The following is an 18,646-nucleotide window of genomic DNA, read 5'->3' on the forward strand; positions in this document are numbered from 1 at the left end:
TGCATTCCCGATCATTACCTTTGTCCGACAAAGGGGCTGATCCTGTCACTATGATCACCCACTCAGATGAATTCTCAGACTGCCCCAACATGCCCAAGTTTTGACCCCCACTAAGGATCTCACTGATTGGCATATCAAAGACAGACCGATCCGACACCTAGTGAAGTATCATAATCTAGTCTAGGGGTCAGGTGTAACTTTCCAGTTTTGCCCATCTGTCTCCAAGGTCCAGGGCAATATTGGAAATCTGGTCCGATTCAAGGATTCGAGTAATCCCATACTGCATGTGCCTTGGGTCTTACCCTGGTGGCCGAGACAGGCCATCCCAACACTTGGTGGCACACCAGTATCAGCCTTGGCAGGATAAATCTCCCCAGACTTATCCAATCGTTGTGAACATTTAAAACTAACATGTGTCTCAATAAGTGTCCAGTTTTAGGGTCTTACACAGAATTATACCAAACAACATGAATCAAACATGCACTTTATTTATTTACACTAAATATCAAAAGTACATCAAATCGGATTGAAGCTAAGGGCATACAAAACTGTCTAACAATGGTCTGAGGCTTCAGAGTCAATGATCCAGTGTGAAGGCTTGGAAGCCAAGCAAGCCATACTTGAATGGGCAAGGGTAGCGGTGTTCTACTGAGATGTCTGAAGGAACTGCTCATATACTGCACGGGGTACACTCACCATCTCCTTCCCAGAAGCACCAGTAGATGTGGAGGGGATCGGGTCAGTTTGCTGACTTTCAGTAATTGTACCACTACCCTTAGTCACAGCATGGTTTGCCCAACTGTTGGGTGGACAATGTAAATCATAGCAGAAATTAACCATGTGCCCCTCTAATCCACAGTGTGTACACTTCCTAGTGGCATTACTTCTTCCTTTACCACGACCTCCCCTTGAGTCCCGACCTCCACTCCGGCCACCAGCAGGGTTAAACATGGGACCACCACGATTACCTGGAAGTCCACGACCACCACCACCACCTCTTTCCACGGCCTCCCCCTCTAGTCACCACAAAACCAGATTTGTCCGAGAGAGAAGAATGCTCTATAGACTCAATAGATGCCCTCCTAAGATGGGCAAAAACTTCTTCAAGCGAGGGAAGAGCAGACCCTCCCAGTATTTGTGCTCGGATAGGCTCATATTCAGCCTTCAAACCTACCAGAAACCTTGTCACATCAAGTTGCTCACGCTGTTGTTGTTGAATCTGAACATCCTGTGTTAGAGGATGATACACATTAAGCTCATTTCTGATATTCCTCAGACTTGCATAGTATTCCTCCAAGCTATGACTGCCTTGCTTCAGATTAAAGTACTCTTGGTACAACTGATACACCCTAGTTGTATTGTCTTGTCCAGAGTATAGTTTCTTAGCATGATCCCAAATTTCTTTAGCTGTATCTAGGAACATAAAGTTCACACTAATTTTTGGTTCCATGCTATTCCACAGCCATGTCATTATTTGTGCATCTTCCTGTTCCCAGTCACTAAACCCTGGAGAATCAGAGGAGGGTTTCTCCTCTCTCACATGTTTTACCTTTTTCTTGGCCTTTAAAAACACCTCCACAGATTTTGCCCATGGCACATAATTCTCACCATTCAACTTAATAGATGTCATTTGAACATTTAGGTAATCTGGAGAAATCATGACACCTGTTTTATTATCATTCCCATCTCCAAACGATGTCATCTTAACTAATTCACCTTCAAATATTCAGCACAACTTATGCACTTCCACAAAGCTTATCTCACTTTCAGCACCACCAACTTCTTCATATACACATTGCACATCAAATACAAAAGTTGAAATCACTCAGTCATTAAATCAAACACCTGTACTGCACACTGCAGAACCATTCACACACCAAATACAAGGGCTGAAGTCACTCTGTCATTAAATCAAACACCTGTACTGCACACTGCAGAACCATTCACACACCAAATACAAGGGCTGAAGTCACTCTGTCATTAAATCAAACACCTGTACTGCACACTGCAGAACCATTCACACACTAGATACAAGGGTTCACTTTCAACTATTTAGAATCATCCACACACCACTCAACATAGTACAACTACCACCACACCACTGTTGTCATGAACTTCAGCAGTTGAAACACCCTACTTTTAGCATACATATGAGGTAAAAGCAGAGGAGAACAAGGCTGATGTGCATACTAGTCACTCCATGTTAGACAATTTTGTATGCCCTTAGTTTCAACCCGATTTGATGTACTTTTGATATTTAGTGTAAATAAATAAAGTGCATGTTTGATTCATGTTGTTTGGTATAATTCTGTGTAAGACCCTAAAACTGGACACTTATTGAGACTCGTGTTAGTTTTAAATGTTCACAGTCATTGGATAAGTCTGGGGAGATTTATCCTGCCAAGGCTGATACTGGTGTGCCACCAAGTGTTGGGATGGCCTGTCTCGGCCACCAGGGTAAGACCCAAGGCACATGCAGTATGGGATTACTCAAATCCTTGAACCGGACTAGATTTCCAATATTGCCCTGGACCTTGGAGACAGATGGGCAAAACTGGAAAGTTACACCTGACCTCTAGACTCGATTATTACACTTCACTAGGTGTCGGATCGGGCTATCCTTGATATACCAATCAATGAGATCCTTAGCGGGGTTCAAAACCTGGGCATGTTGGGGCAGTCTGAGAATTCATCTGAGTGGGTGGTCGTAGTGACAGGATCAGCCCCTTTGTCAGACAAAGGTAATGATCGGGAATGCACTCTCTGATGGAAACCAAACTGTCGGCAGTTGATTTCAATCGTTGGAATTTTGTTTTGCAAAATTATATATATATATATATATATATATATATATATATATATATATATATATATATATATATAATGTTTGCAAATGGTTTTAATTCCCAGGATCCATGTGAGTAGAGAGTGTGGCACAGTTCCTTGCAGCTGAGGGAGAGGTCCTCTCTTGTCGGGCAGTGCTTGATCATTAAGGGCTGAGATGCTAAGTGTAAGGCCATTTAGGATAGTACCTAATGGGCTAATATTGCACCTGCCCACAGTCCCTGGGTTTTTAAAAGTGGTTTGGCCCAGGGACCACTTAATGTAAGTGTTGGGCCCATAGGGTCCATGCGATGGGCTCAGGGGTTCACTGAGCTTTTCAGTGAATTCGGCTAGGCCTTGTAATAAAGGCTGGGCCGAACCCATGTGGCTGGTGTGTAGATCAATGCTTGGGTCCCACGCACTGAACACTTAATGGGCCAAAAGCTCATTTCGAGCTAGGCTGATATGATCACCCATCTATGGGGCAGATCTAGGATTAAAGTTAGCAAAAGGATTGGGCCTTTAACCCTATCCACTCTAGAAGACCAAATTCAAATCAGATTTGGATCTGGTAACCTCCTGATAAGATCAAGAGTAAGCTAACTTAATCTGCAAATAGGATTGAGATCATCCCCTATCCAAATACTGATTTGGATTGGGATAACTCCTAATCAGGAGGTTTCTTAATCAAGAAAAAATGAGGAGAAACCCTAAGAGATCATAATCAGATTTTGAACCTAGGGTTTTGTGAAAGAAAACATCCTACGAATTGAGATTGGATCTCATACACACTTCAGAGAGAAGAGAAGCAATTCAGCCATCTTCACTTCAAGAGTTCTCCTCCAGCTACCGCCTTTCTTTCTTACAAGATTCGATCTTTGAAGAAGAAAGAAATCAAGAAATTGGTTCTTGATATCAGTTTTGCAGAAAAGACTGAAAAGATTTGGTGCTCAGAGTTTCCAGTGGATTCTTGCGAAGGATTCAGTGTGTAGGACGCACCCTGTTGGTTCCGTTCCACATACAGCTGTGTCATCTTCAGTAGGAGCGGATCTTTGTGTCCTCTTTGGGCGTGAACACCAACTTTGGGAGATACTATTTCTCTGGATCAGGTATAATTCCTCCCTTCCCTTTTGGTTCAGATCTGGTTTGATTATGGTACAAGTAGGATCCTTGAATATTGTATTCTAAATATAGGGAATACGATTCCCAGCTGGAAGAAGGTAGGAAAATTTTTGAAATTCGCCCACCCATTCCGCAATCTTTATGGCGTCCATTAGATGGATCCTACCATTCTTTCACTCCAAACTTCCACAAAAAAAAATATTTTGAACCAAAACACAGCACTTACAGTCCACTATTTGGGCAAAAAAACAGAATTGTTCATACCTGTCCACAAACAGCCCTCTTCATATCACAAAATAGAGGGCATCTAGTACACAACTTCAACGACCACCACCACAGTAACTGGAGGCATACTACCTCCAAAACCACAAAACGACTACTCCTTTTGGGCCCCTTGTTGAACTTCCACTTAGGCTAGCAGAAAATCGAAGAAGGCTGAAATGGTTGGCGGCGAACCCAGGAAGAGGACAAACAGTAAGGAAAGAAAAAAAATGAAAGGAGAACTAGGTTTTATGGCTCTGATACCATGTAAAATACCTATACGATTCTAGGTTAAAGTAGAGAATAAGAAAAAGAAGAAGAGAAGAAGAGGAAGAAGAAGGAGAAGAAGGGTTTGGCCAGACTGAGAAAATCAGTACACCTCTAGCTGACCCACTTGTATTTATCTCAAATAATATAGTTACAAGAAAGACCATATTGTCCCTCATAAGTGATGGGACACACAATTTAAACTTAAACAAAATAGACCTTTCACTCTCAAATAGATAAACCCAAATGACCAAAATACCCTTGATTTGTGTATTCTAACACATCAAATATAAACTCATTTATACTAATATATTTTTCCTATGTATTTAACGAGTGGCCACTATGTGTGGAAAATGCCAAAGGTTAGGCTTGTATCCAATCTACCCCTCCCAAGACCCTAGATGGATGGGACTGACAATAGGTAATGGCCTATCTACTTAAGACTGTCTTAGAATTGCACTAGAATGGTTAACCAATCTGGGTTTTGTTTGCTATAAATACCCATGGAATTGGTCAAGTGGTTTTTTGTCACAAATTTGTTGGGCATAAAAAACTAAACTGTTGGGGAACATGTTGAGGTTTAAATTATATAATTTATTGGGAAACTGCAATCTTGCTGTCTTGGTAACTACTTTTGGCTTCTTCCTTTTATTTATTTATTTTATATATTGCATGTTAGAATCTTCAATTTCCTCTTAACTTCAATTTTTCTGGTCTCTTAGTGAAGAGATGTCTTGCTTCATTTTCAGGGTTATGCGGCTGGCAGTGCCATCCCAAGTCCACAGAAGAATGTGGAGAAAGAGTTCTTGAAAAAGTATTGGGCAAGATGGAAAGCAAGCCATACTGGTCGCTGGTATTGTATTTATTATCTGTTGTATTCACCCTTTATTGAAAAGAATTTTCTTTGTAAGGGTTCCCATTGAAATTTTGATAGCCAAAACCATGATCTGGGGGCTGATAACAATGTCAAAAACTGAAAATATGCATCATAGTTCAAACTTCAAAGAAAATACAGGAATGGAACACAATGTATATGACATATGAAGTAATTAGATTGGGGAAGACGATAAATGTGAAGATTATGAAATATGAAGATTGACCAATAAGCTTACAGCTCGTAATAGGTGACCCATATTCTAATCCTAAACTGACTTGAAAAGCAATTTGAACCGCTAAATTTGTCAGTAAGGCTCATTTAAAAGTGTGGTGATGTGTATGGAATGCAATTCCTGTTGCATGTTGCTCCACTTTCTGGTTAAACTGATATGGCAACAAAGTGCTTCATTGCAATGCCCACCTTGCAATTTCTTTTCAATTTTTTCATAGTTGGGGTAAGGCTTTGTTAAGTTGCAGGCACATTATTGTCCAATTTATCAAATTCTTGTGAAAATTTAATTGTTCTTTTTGGCCCTAACCATTTAAGCATTTTTGTGCAGCAGTTTATGGAGAATAATTTATTTCAATTGAATGAATGATACTACTATGTCAATGCATTAAAATTAGAATGAAAAATCATATTTATAGTGGGTCAAAGGTATAGTTTAGTTGGATTTGAAATTGTTGGAAAATAAGATGGGATCTTGGCTCTAATTGTTCTGAAATAGAAAGTAAATGGGGTGGTTGAGGGTTTGGGTGTTTCTCACAAAATGTAAAAGTAAAGAAAGCTTAAGTAGAGAATACTATACTAGAAAGAAAGATGAAGTAGAGGATACTATACTAGAATTAGCATCAGCTAACTTCGGGAGCCAGAACCTAGAGAATTGAAGGAACATTTCAAATGGAGTTATGCATTGGCACCAGACCAAAATAATGACAAGAAAAAATTCAATCCTCATAAACTCTCAAAAGAATTTCATGGGGGTAACAACCAAGTATCTACTTTCTTCAACACTAAAGCTAGATAAGACAATTCCTTTGACTTCTTTTTATAAAGGGGCAGATCTTTGTAAATCCAGAATTAATAAATTTTCAGGGTTTGCTAGATGTTTTATAGAATCAAATTTTATGGATACTAGATTGGAAATGTGGTCCCATGATCTGGTAATCCAGGCAGAAAGTTTTTTCCCATTAGCAAACTAAAATGGTTTAAACTCCTGGGCCTTAGGCTCTATGATAGGACTTCTTGGCATATCTGCAGATACAAATCTTTGGTCCCAATTTTCCCATATTTTCCCCTATCAATTTACTCAAGGTTAAATTTAACTAACTGAAAACCATTTAAAAATGGCATCCCATTTGAGTAGGTCTTACTCTTAAGTTTTTAATGAGTGCAGTCTTAGCAACACTCTCATTGCATATTTTGGCATAGAACTAAAAGCATTGATTGTTTAAAAGATTCTTTTGTTTATGAATGTGTTTTTATTCATTTGCTGTTAAATTGTTCCTTTTGCTCTGTTTGTTTGCACAGTAAATCCACTAGTACAAATGCATGGGAGTGCAAATTCTGGTTCACTTTTGCTTCAGGGTTTACTTCCTTTGCACTGCAAATGACCAAAACAAAGTAAAACCTGAAACAAAAGTAAACCAGAATTTGCTCTCAACTTATTTGCATTTCCTTCTGCACTACTGCAAATGACCCAAACAAGTATTACTGCAGATGATACTTACTTTTTTATTTATGTGATTTTCAGTCGTGCAATGCCACATATAAAGACATTCACACGGTATAATGGGCAAAACCTAGCGTAAGAACTAATCTTAGATCCATTAAGCATTTGTTGATGAATTTTGATATGCTAATCATCTTTCCAAGCAGTTTTTCCTCTTCTTACTCAAATTTATGCTAGTTTTGGGGCTCTAATTCCACTTTTTGGAACAGTTGGTTCCTACTGACTTCAGCAAACCTCAGCAAAGCTGCTTGGGGTGCACTTCAGAAGAATAATTCCCAACTTATGATCCGTTCCTATGAAGTATGCTCAGAATTATATATTTCCACGTTTAGTTTTTGTACATGTTTAGCCTCTTCTGTGTCAAATTTTGGTTTCGTCTCAATGTATGTTGTATGGTTATGTATTTAATTCCAAAATAATAGGGTTCAGTGTAGTTGAACACAATATAAACAACTGAGTATGTTAGATTGTTGGGGTGTGCATTTTTAGTACCAACACTTTCTTTTCTATTTGTAAAGGAAAATAGTACAATACAAAAGAAAAGAATGAAAGGAAAGAAACATTCTTAACAAAATCTGAAAGAGACAAAGGATCCAAAAAAGAACTAAGAAATAATTAAACACAACCCAAGAAATTACATCTAACTGAAGAAAACTTAAAATGGATTTAAATTTAGCTGCTATGTGCATGGCAGGGTGACATTGGCACACAATCCTAGGTGACTAGCTGCTTCAAGTTGTAAATGTGGTAAAAGCTTGAAGGTGCTTTAATTTTGCATTTCCACAAATTGAAAGACACAATGCAGAGGAGAGGAGTAAGGATAGAAAACCATGGAAACAAAGGAGAATAGCAAGTAGTGTCACATTACGCAACCCACCTCAGAATTGGAGTCTTACCAGCCTAGAGGATGGGGATGGTAGAGTTTCACTATCAAGGAGAAGATTCTCACTTTTCAAACAATAACAAAGTTCCAAAGTTCAAATTACCAAAGATTAGGAAGTTGTTGGGCTTTAGGCCCATTAGTTTATGTTTTTTTAAGTTGTGACTGTTCAGCTATATTAGTAGCCGCCCTTGGACATCCTTGTTGAAAGAATGGTAGGATCCATCTAATGGACGCCAAGAAATGTGCGGAATGGGGCGAATTTCAAAAAAAAGTTCCTACCTTCTTCCAACTGGAAATCATATTCCCTAAATTTAGAATACATTATTCAAGAATCCTACTTGAACCATAAACAAACCAGATCTGAACCAAAAGGAAACATGAAGGATTATACCTGATCCGGAGAAATAATATCTCCCAAAGTTGGTGTTCACGCCCAAAGAAGTGACCAAGATCCGCTCTTGCTGAAGATGACACAGTTGTGGATGGAACGGAACCAGCAGGGTGCGTCCTACACACTGGATTCTTCACAAGAACCCTCTGGAAACCTTGAACACCGAATCCTAGTGCCTTTCTTGCAAGACTATTGTCAAGAACTGCTTTCTTGACTTCCTGTTGCTGCAAAGATCCAATCTTCCAACAGGTAGTGGCGGCGGCTGAAGGAGGAGAAGTCTAGGGACGAAGAGGGCAGAATTGTCTCTTCTCTCTGGAGTCTGTGAGAGATCAAATCTCCGATTGCAGGATGTGTTTCTTGCTTACTCAAACCCCCTAGTTCGAAATCTGATATTTCTGCTGGGGTTTTCTCCTCTTTCTTCTTGATTAAGAAACCTCACAATATTTTTGGGAGTTATCCCAAAACAAATCAGTATTTGGATAGAGGTTGATCTTAATCCTATCTGTAGATTAAGTTAGTTAACTCTTGATCTTATCAGGAGGTTACCAGATTCAAATCTAATTTGAATTTGGTCTCTTAGAGTGGATAAGGTCAAAGACCCAATCCTTTTACTGACACTAATCTCAGATTCGCCCTATGAACTGGTGATCATATCAGCCCAGTTCGAAATGGGCTTTTGGCCCATTAAGTGTTAAGTGTTTAACTAGTTTCCAACTTGCTGCCCAGTTGGGCTTCTTTGTATGGCGTGGGACCCAAGCATTGATCTACACACCAGCCACATGGGTTTGGCCCAGCCTTTATTACAAGGCCCAGTCGAATTCACTGAAAGACTCAGTGACCCCCTTGAGCCCATCACATGGACCCTATGGGCCCAACACTTACATTAAGTGGTCCCTGGGCCAAGCCATCTTATAAAAACCCAGGGACTGTGGGCAGGTGCAAGATTAGCCCATTAGATATTATCCTAAATGGTCTTACACTTAACCTCTTAGCCCTTAATGATCAAGCACTGCCCGACAAGAGAAGACCTCTCTCTCGGCTGCAAGGAATAGTGCCGCACTCTCTACTCACATGGATCCCGGGAATTAAAACCTTTTGCAAATCTTTTGAAACCGTACATATACATACATATATATATATATATATATATTATTTTGCAAAACAAAATTCCAACGATTGAAATCAACTACCGGCAGTTTGGTTTCCATCAGAGAGAGTGCATTCCAGATCATTACCATTGTCCGACAAAGGGGCTGATCCTGTCACTATGACCACTCACTCAGATGAATTCTCAGACTGCCCCAACATGTCCAGGTTTTGACCCCCACTAAGGATCTCACTGATTGAGACATCAAAGGCAGTCCGATCCGACACCTAGTGATGTGTCATAATCGAGTCTAGGGGTCAGGTGTAACTTTCCAGTTTTGCCCATCTGTCTCCAAGGTCTAGGGCAATACTGGAAATCTGGTCCGGTTCAAGGGTTCAAGCAATCCCATATTGCATGTGCCTTGGGTCTTACCCTGATGGCCGAAACAAGTCATCCCAACACTTGGTGGCACACCAGTATCAGCCTTGGCAGGATATATCTCCCCAAACTTATCCAATGGCTGTGAACATTTAAAATTAACACAAGTTTCTATAAGTGTCCAATTTTAGGGTCTTACACAGAATTATACCAAACAACATGAATCAAACATGCACTTTAATTTATTTCCACTAAATAACAAAAGTACATCAAATCCGATTGAAGCTAAGGGCATACAAGACTGTCTAACACTTGTAATATTTCATCCTTTAAGTTAAGTATAAATATAATGAGAGGTAGGCGGCTAGGGTAATTTTACAATGTTGATTGACTTCCTACTCTTTTCTTCTTCTCCTTTCTTCTCTACTGCTGAAATCTTCATCTTCCCCCTCTTTCCTTTCACAAGAAACTCGACTAAATCTGCAATTAGTGATTTCTACTTGGTATCAGAGCGGGCCGAAGGTTCCTTGAAGTTGTTCTCTCATGCAGCCTTAGATCGGCCGACTGCATGGTGATTTAAGAGGGCTGATCGAAGCTCTCAAGTAAGCCCAGTTTTTGGATTTTTTTGGTGGATTTGTGTGCCCTATAGCTGGTCTAGGGTTTCTCATCAAAATCAGGAAAAACTGGAGAAAGGGGAAGATTCATGTTTCTGTTGGACTCTTCAATTTTGACCTAGGAAGTGGCGCCCTAATTTTTTAGGGTTCCTTGGAGTTTTTTGTAAGGGGCGATTCAAGTTCTGCCTGATTTGGAGGCTTCTAAAGAGAGCGGTTGCCTCTTTTCTCTCTCTTCTCCCGTTCCACAGAAAATGAATCTTTTGTGGGAAGAAAGTCTAGGACACCAGAAAGGTGTTGGTTTCAAAAAGTGTTTTGTTTGATCTTGTTGCAAATTTCAGTTATTTTCTTTACATTTTTTGAGAAGCATGGAGGACCACGGAGTTGAATATAAGCTCGGGAGTGAAATGGGACCAGTGGGAAGACGTGGTAGAGACCCTTTCGGGGCTGGGACCATTACTAAAGTTAGTTTGGATGGTGCAAATTACTTAGAATGGTCACAATCTGCAAAGATGGCCATTGGTGCTCGTGGGAAATTAGGGTATATCACTGGTGAAGAGGTGAAACTCGAAACTAGCAACTCCCGGTGGGTACAGGAGAATTATATGGTGATGACTTGGTTGTGTAATTCCATGTTGCCCCATATAAGTAATTTTTTTTATGGGCAAATACAGTTGAGGAAATATGGAATGAGGTTGCAGAAACCTATTCACAGAGGGAGAATGTTGCTAGGGCTTATCAGTTGAGAAATCAGATTATTTCTACAAGGTAGGGAGATAGACCTGTTGCAGCATATTTTTCAGCCCTTAAAACCCTATGGTAGGAGATTGACCATTTAGAGACATTTGCTTGGGAAACCACTAAGGATGCAGCTACCTATCAGAAACATCTAGAGAAGTATAGGGTGTTTGAATTTCTTGCTGGCTTTAATCCTAAGTATGATATTGCACGACATCACCTTCTTTCCAAGGATAATGCTACTCTCTCCCAAGCATATGCCTTTGTGTCAGGGGAGGAGTGCAAGAGAGATGTGATGATGAAAAACCTTATTCCTGATCAATCTTCCATGGTAAGTGTTGTGAATCCTAAACAAAGTGGAGATCGGGGTGGCAGTGAAATCAAGAAGATAAAAGAGATTTGATCAGTGACTACTATAAGAAGCCTAAACACACAAGAGATACTTATTGGAAGCTTCACCCACATATTGTGCCGACTAGATTGTAAAATAAGAAGGGAAATGCACACATGGTAGTTACTGATGACATTCCGACCCCTCCTACTACAGCTGCTCTGGAGTCTATTGCAGTTGCTGCAGTAAGGGCCGAACTTGAGAGGTATGGGCTACTTTGGAACCAGTGGGATACAGCCAGTTCTAGTTCAGCCGCAAGCGGACAACAAGGTACAGGTGGCACTGGTGGAGTCCACTCTACTTCTTTTGCTCACACAGGTAGTTCACACGTCACTGCAAACCATGTTTCTACTTCAAGTAAGGAGGGACCTCCTTGGATTATAGATTTTGGAGCCTCAGAGCACATGACCCAGAGTTCTACTATTTTTTCAACTTACTAGCTCTATTTTGGCAGAGATAGGGTCTCCACAGCTAATGGATCCCATGTTCCTATTGCTGGGAAGGGATCTGTTAAGATTAGTGATTCTATTTTTCTACCCTCTGTCTTTCATGTTCCTAGATTGAGCACTAATTTGTTATTTGTTATTAGTTTGACTAAGAACCTGAATTGCTTAGTAATATTTTCTCCTGGTCATTGTATTTTGTAGGATCTGGATTCAAAGAGGACAATGGGGAGTGGTCGTGAAGTGAATGGAATCTACCTCCCGGATGTACTTCTCCTCATCAGAGTCATCATGTCAGCAGGGATAGTGAATCAGGGTCTATGGGTCAAATTATGCTTTGGCATAACCGTTTGGGCCATTTACCTTTTTCTTCTTTGAGTTTTTTGTTTCCAAAACTTTTTGAGTCTGTTAGTTTGTCAAGTCTGGAGTGTGAAGGTTGTCAACTTGGAAAGTATTGTAGACATTCATTTGAACCTAGTAATAAAAGATGTTCTTCTTCTGTTGATGTTATTCATTCAGATGTGTGGGGCCCTTTTCATGTTCCTTCTATGAGAGGCTATCAATATTTTCTCTTATTTATGGATGATTTCTCACGATACTCTTGGATTTACCTGATGAGATCCCACAATGAAGTACCATCCTTGGGGAGGCAATTTCATCAAATGGTACTCTGTTTGGAACAAGAATAAAGGTGTCCAGATCCGACAATGCCAGGGAATATTTTGAAAGACACCTTGCCTCATATCTATTAGAATATGGTGTTGTCCATCAGAGCAGTTGTCCCTACAGTCCACAACAGAATGGTGTTGTAGAAAGGAAGAACAGACACATTGTTGAGATTGCAAGAAGCATGATGATCACATCTACAGTTCCAGTTTGGTTTTGGGGTGATGCAGTTCTCATAGCAGTATATCTGATTAATAGGGTTCCCTCTCGTATACTTGGATTCAGCACCCCATTCAGTCTCATTTTTCCTCAGGGGGAGATGTTTCATATTCCTCTCAGGGTGTTTGGGTGTGTCTGCTTTGCACATATCCTTGGTCCTCACCGCTCGAAGCTTGATCCCAAGGCAAAGAAGTGTGTCTTCCTTGGATATGTAGAGAATCAGAAAGGGTACTGCTGCTATGATCCAGTCTCTGGGAGCCGGTATGTTATCATGGATGTCACCTTTTTTGAATCCACATACTTCTTCTCAAAGAATCCTTCTCAGAGGGAGTGTTTTGGGGAAGTGAGTCAGCAGTCTATTCCTCTCCCAGTTCCAGTCCCTGTGTCTACTCCTGTGCTTGACCACCACCCTATGTCACCTACCTTGCCACCTCCTTTGTGTTCTGCTTCTCAGCATTACTTACGACAAAGACTTCACATGGAGGTTGATTCCACTACAGCAGAACTCACATCACTTCCTATGGATTCCTTGGAGACTCCAGATTTGGCTGACATGGATTCAGGTATTCCTCTTGGTCCCGCTATTGTTTCAGTCCCCATTGATTCTACTAACACTGTTACAGATAACCTTGATCTCCCTATTGCTCTCAGAAAAGGGAAGAGAAAATGTACTACTCATTGTATTTCACAGTACTTATCCTATAGTGGACTTTCTCCTTCCTACCGTGCTTTTCTTTCCTCTCTTGATTCAGTGTCTATACCCAAGGGTGTTAGTGAGGCTCTCTCCAAACCTGAGTGGAAGACAGCTATGCAGGAAGACATGACAACTTTGATTAAGAATTAGACATGGGGCATTGTGGATCTACTAGAAGGCATGGAGATAGTTTATGCAGATGGGTTTACATAGAAAAATATAAGGTAGATGGAAGTATAGAAAGGTACAAGGCAAGACTTGTTCCAAAAGGGTACACAAAGACCTATGGCATTGATTACTTAGAGACCTTTGCACCAATTGCAAAGATGACCTTTGTTCGGATACTTCTTTCTCTTGCTGCCTCATACTCTTGGCCCTTGTTTCAAATTGATGTGAAGAATGCTTTCGTAAATGGGGATCTGGAAGAAGAAGTGTATATGGATCTTCCTGTTGGCTTTTACAATGATACTGAAAAGGGAAAGGTATACAGGCTTAAGAAGTCACTTTATGGCTTGAAACAATCTCCCAGAGCATGGTTTGACAGATTTAGAAAGGCCTTGATTGCTTTTGGCTACAATCAGACTCAATCCGATCACACCTTGTTTGTGAAGCGAAGGGGATCTTTGGTGTCAGTCCTAATTGTTTATGTGGATGATATTGTTGTCACCAGGAATGATTTGAGTGAGATTGATGGTCTGAAAAGGAACCTACATAAAGAATTTGAAATTAAGGATCTTGGAGAACTGAGATACTTCTTAGGCATTGAAGTTGCAAGATCAAAACATGGAATTTTTATCTCTCAAAGGAAGTATGTCTTGGATCTTCTTCAAGAGACAGGGAAGCTTGAAACAAAGGCAATCAGCACCCCTATTGATCATAACCATAAAATCAATGCATCAGAAGGTGAACTAGTAAACGACATTGGGGGATATCAGAGACTTGTGGGTCGGCTGCTATACTTGTGTATGACAAGACCAGGCATTTCTTATGCAGTAAGTGTAGTAAGTCAATACATGCATGCTCCACGAGTCCGGCATTGGGAGGCAGTTGACAGGATTCTTGCTTATCTGAAGGGACACCCGGGCAGAGGCATATTGTTTACTAATCATGGACAGTTGAAACTAGAGGCTTATATAGATGCAGATTGGGTAGGATGCCTTGATGACAGGAGATCAACTTCAGGAGTGTGCATCCTTGTTGGGGGTAACCTTGTCTCATGGAAGAGTAAGAAATAAACAGCGGTGGCAAGATCAAGTGCTGAAGCCGAATATAAGGCCATGGCACATGGAGTTTTAGAACTTCTCTGGATCCATTCCCTGTTAGAAGAAATTGGTGCACAGGCAGAAGAACCTATGATGCTATACTGTGATAACCAGGCAGCAATTAACATTTCCCATAACCCAGTCCAGCATGACCGAACTAAGCACATTGAAGTGGATAGACATTTTATCAGAGAAAGGGTAACTTCTGGAGAAGTTTGTCTTCCATACATTGCTTATGATCTGCAGCTTGCTGATGTTCTCACAAAAGGTGTTGCAAAAAACAAGCTGGAGCATGATCTATGCAAGTTGGGAATGTGTGACATTTACTCCCAACTTGAGGGGGTGTGTTGAGTTGGTCCGAATTATTTTTTATTTAGTTAGGAAGTTGTTGGGCTTTAGGCCCATTAGTTTATGTTTTTTTAAGTTGTGACTGTTCAGCTATATTAGTAGCTGCCCTACCAAGGGCATCCTTGTAATATCTCATCCTTTAAGTTAAGTATAAATATAATGAGAGGTAGGTGGATAGGGTTAATTTTACAATCCTGGTTGACTTCCTACTCTTTTCTTCTTCTCCTTTCTTCTCTACTGCTGAAATCTTCATCTTCCCCCTCTTTCCTTTCACAAGAAGCTCGACTAAATCTACAATTAGTGATTTCTACTACTTCCTTTTATGGGAGAAGATTGGCTTGTCTTGCAAAGCAAGAAAACAAAATTACAACAATTCTATTCCATCCGTGTCCCTTTGGAATCTACTTTGGAAGGTTTACAATCTAGTGTCTTCTTCCTTGTGCCTGCTGGACTTGGGTTGGTATGGACTTGCATATGGGCCAAGAGTAAATAGGCTTCAATTGAGCAAAGCTACTATAGTTGTGGGGCATTTAGGCACTTTGGTAGCCAAGTGGGTATGGGCTTAAGGCCCCAAGAGCAAGGCCCACTGATGCTGCACCACAAGATCTTCAGCAAGAGCAAGAGCATTCATCACCATGGGTCTAGTTGAGCCTGATGATGGATAACTGGTATACTTGATGAAATGAGAAAAGCAGCTTTTTTCACCCATCCAATCACAACTTTTCATGCTAACCCTCTTGTACTCGAACAAGCAAAATTTAAGTATAAATGTATAATCATGATTTACTCTCATGATAATTTGCAAGCTTTCAGTTACTACTGTCATAATATAAACCAATAATTATTAGTTAATACTTTTCCTTTCTGAGAATTTTGTTAGGAAATGTAACATATTACATCAATTTATATTCTTGTTATTAGCATATAATAAAACTTGATATCATTGATACTATTTCTTCCATAGTATGAAATGAGCTTTTTCTTCTACACCATAAAATGTTAATGACTTACAGAATAGAGGATCAGCCAAAACCAACAACTGTTTGCCATCTTAGATTCCTATTTTTATTTTAATGATCAATGCAAGCCTGTCTACAAGTGTATGTTGTGGATCAAGGCAGCAATGAATTCTATGGCGAAAAGCTTTATTGTTATATTTGATTAGCTAAGTAACTTGGTATTTTATAAATAATATCAACGTTGGAGCTCTCTATGCTGAAAAAGAGTCATCTTACGAGGCATGCTACCATGTGTCATGTATGGTTTGTCAGTAAATTTCATGACAGTGCAGAGTGCAGACACCGTATGATGCGTGTCTGCTTTGTCCATTAGTGTCAGATGTCGTGGGTCCCATATATTTGCAGTGGGTTGAAGTTAGCTGCTACTATTTGCAAAGCCTGCTAGAATTCAACATCTTTTTATTCTTTAACTTAAGAATTAAATTTTGGCATGTTTTCTGTGCGTGAAAGCCTATAGGATATCTACATGAACCTTGAGAAAGCTATGGTCGTTCTTTTTTGCTCAAAATAGCTATGTTTAACATCTTTTCTTACCAGAGCACAGATGATATTCACTTAACTGCAAACTTTATCTAAAATTCACTTCACTTTTCAATGTGGTAGCAGAACTCAGTTATTGCAAGTTTAAGATAAAAGGTTTCTCTCTTGACATTCTATAGCCTTTTCTGCCACGAATGTCCATCACTTATCTAAAGACGATCTGGAAAATTTGTTGGATGGTTACATTTCCTCTTCATCTGAGGATACTGAACCATGCCATATGGCCTCTTTGGGGTTCTTTCCAAGATCTGTTCTGTTGCAAGAAGTACTTGATGCATCCATTCTTTTCTTTCCTGCACTTAATGTTTAATAAGAATGTTTTTATCTAATGGTGTTTTTCCCAACCTATTCAGCTAGGGGTGCTATTCTTGCCATCTGTCAGCAAAGATCATTACTGTGGATTTTCTTGTACAGATAATGGAGATACCATCAAGGTAAACAACTATAACCTTCACCTCCTACAACATTGGAAAATCATTTCATTTTCTTCTTTGAAGCACTTGCGTATCCTGAAACAAAATCATTGGAAAATCATTTTTTTCTTTCAGAAACCTTGTTTGTAGCTTTGTCATGTCTAAATGATTTGTTCAAGTGCTATGAGGAACAAAAATTCCAAATGCTATGGTGCAACAAAATAAAATTAATTTCCGGATGATCTTCTAACTTAGCACTGGTGTTTTAGTATCAAGGTGTTAGTTAACGAGAATCCCCAGCTTATGGCTTATGTGAATTTCAGACTCACGAGATTATGTTTTGTTTTACTTTGTCCACGTTCCTGCGCTTTGGGTCCAGGATCTCCATAAATCATCCGAAACCAATACCCAAGGACACAGAACAAAATTGGTGACTCTGCGTTGGCAAGGAAACCAAAGTTCAAATTCTTCATCTGAAGTAATTCAATTACCCGTGCCATATGAACTTCCTCCACAACCCTACTCACCTGAAGGTATTTTTTGGTTATTTCCAGTTCTTTTGTATTAATTCTTTGACTGTGTCATGAATCTTATGATTGGTTTTTGTTCCTCTAGCGTCCTTTTTTAACATTTTGTTTCCCGTCTCTGGCCCTTTTTCAGACGTGCCTTGGTCATGGGACAGGCGATATTACAAGAAAGATGTTTACGGTCAAGTGTGGCCACGATAGGTTTAGCTCTATTCCGTGTTCAAGCGTTGCCACCCACAACAAAACCGACAATAGGCTTAGCTCTAGTCAGTGAAAAACGTATTCCAGTTTTCAGTAGCAGAGCTTAGAATCTTTGTAATTCCTTTATTCTCCAAAAATTGTCTCTTGATGTTAAGAAGAAAACGATTTTTATTTTTATAGAAAGCCCCAACGCCGATTCCATTTTTCCATCAAAAGATCACGTCTCATTTAGAAACAATGACCTATCAAAATGAGGTGGCGAAGACCATTGTTTTATGGTATCTACAGCCCAAAGAAACTTGTTCGTAAGCTGCCTTAATACATAAACGAGATGCATGAGTATAGGATTTATCAAAACTGAAAAGTAATGATAATCTCTCTAGTCTTCAGCACATCTGCCCCCCAACTGAACGTGCCCCAAAAATGCCCCACATGCACATCTCAGTGTGCGTGCATTGAGAACATATCCTGGGAGATATTGATGTGCTGTGGGACGTTTTTGGAACGCATTCTGTGGGGGGGCAGATGTGACTTCTCTTCAACAAGAGATGCAATATGCCAGAGCCTTGAGTTCGTTAGAGGAAAGTAATTTGATGACCCTTGCTGCAACACTCTTTAAGCAAAATGAGATTCACGAAGAGGTAATCCATTTATTTACTAAATTTCAAATATAGTTTAAGGAGTCGTGTCCGGTTACAACTTGAAAGTAATTAAATCGAAAATTGTTGGTTAATATAGGACTGAAGCCACTGT

General features: G+C 39.9%; 1 protein-coding gene across 2 annotated transcripts in view; it reads left to right on the forward strand.

The window, feature by feature from the left end:
* Positions 1-18,108, forward strand: part of TDP1 (tyrosyl-DNA phosphodiesterase-like protein) — a 101,944-nt gene extending 83,836 nt beyond the window's left edge. For both annotated transcript variants that reach the window (XM_088950025.1, XM_088950034.1), the window contains 6 exons: positions 5,223-5,326; positions 7,104-7,157; positions 7,292-7,382; positions 17,106-17,186; positions 17,545-17,698; positions 17,826-18,108. In XM_088950025.1, the coding sequence (XP_088806151.1) occupies positions 5,223-5,326; positions 7,104-7,157; positions 7,292-7,382; positions 17,106-17,186; positions 17,545-17,698; positions 17,826-17,893 (552 nt within the window). In that variant the 3' untranslated portion in view covers positions 17,894-18,108. The remainder of the gene's footprint in view (positions 1-5,222; positions 5,327-7,103; positions 7,158-7,291; positions 7,383-17,105; positions 17,187-17,544; positions 17,699-17,825) is intronic.
* The last annotated feature ends 538 nt before the right edge of the window (positions 18,109-18,646 follow it).

Source organism: Nelumbo lutea, chromosome 1 (assembly GCF_056320005.1).
Source record: "Nelumbo lutea isolate HS-2025 chromosome 1, American lotus-T2T, whole genome shotgun sequence".
Taxonomy (NCBI): domain Eukaryota; kingdom Viridiplantae; phylum Streptophyta; class Magnoliopsida; order Proteales; family Nelumbonaceae; genus Nelumbo; species Nelumbo lutea.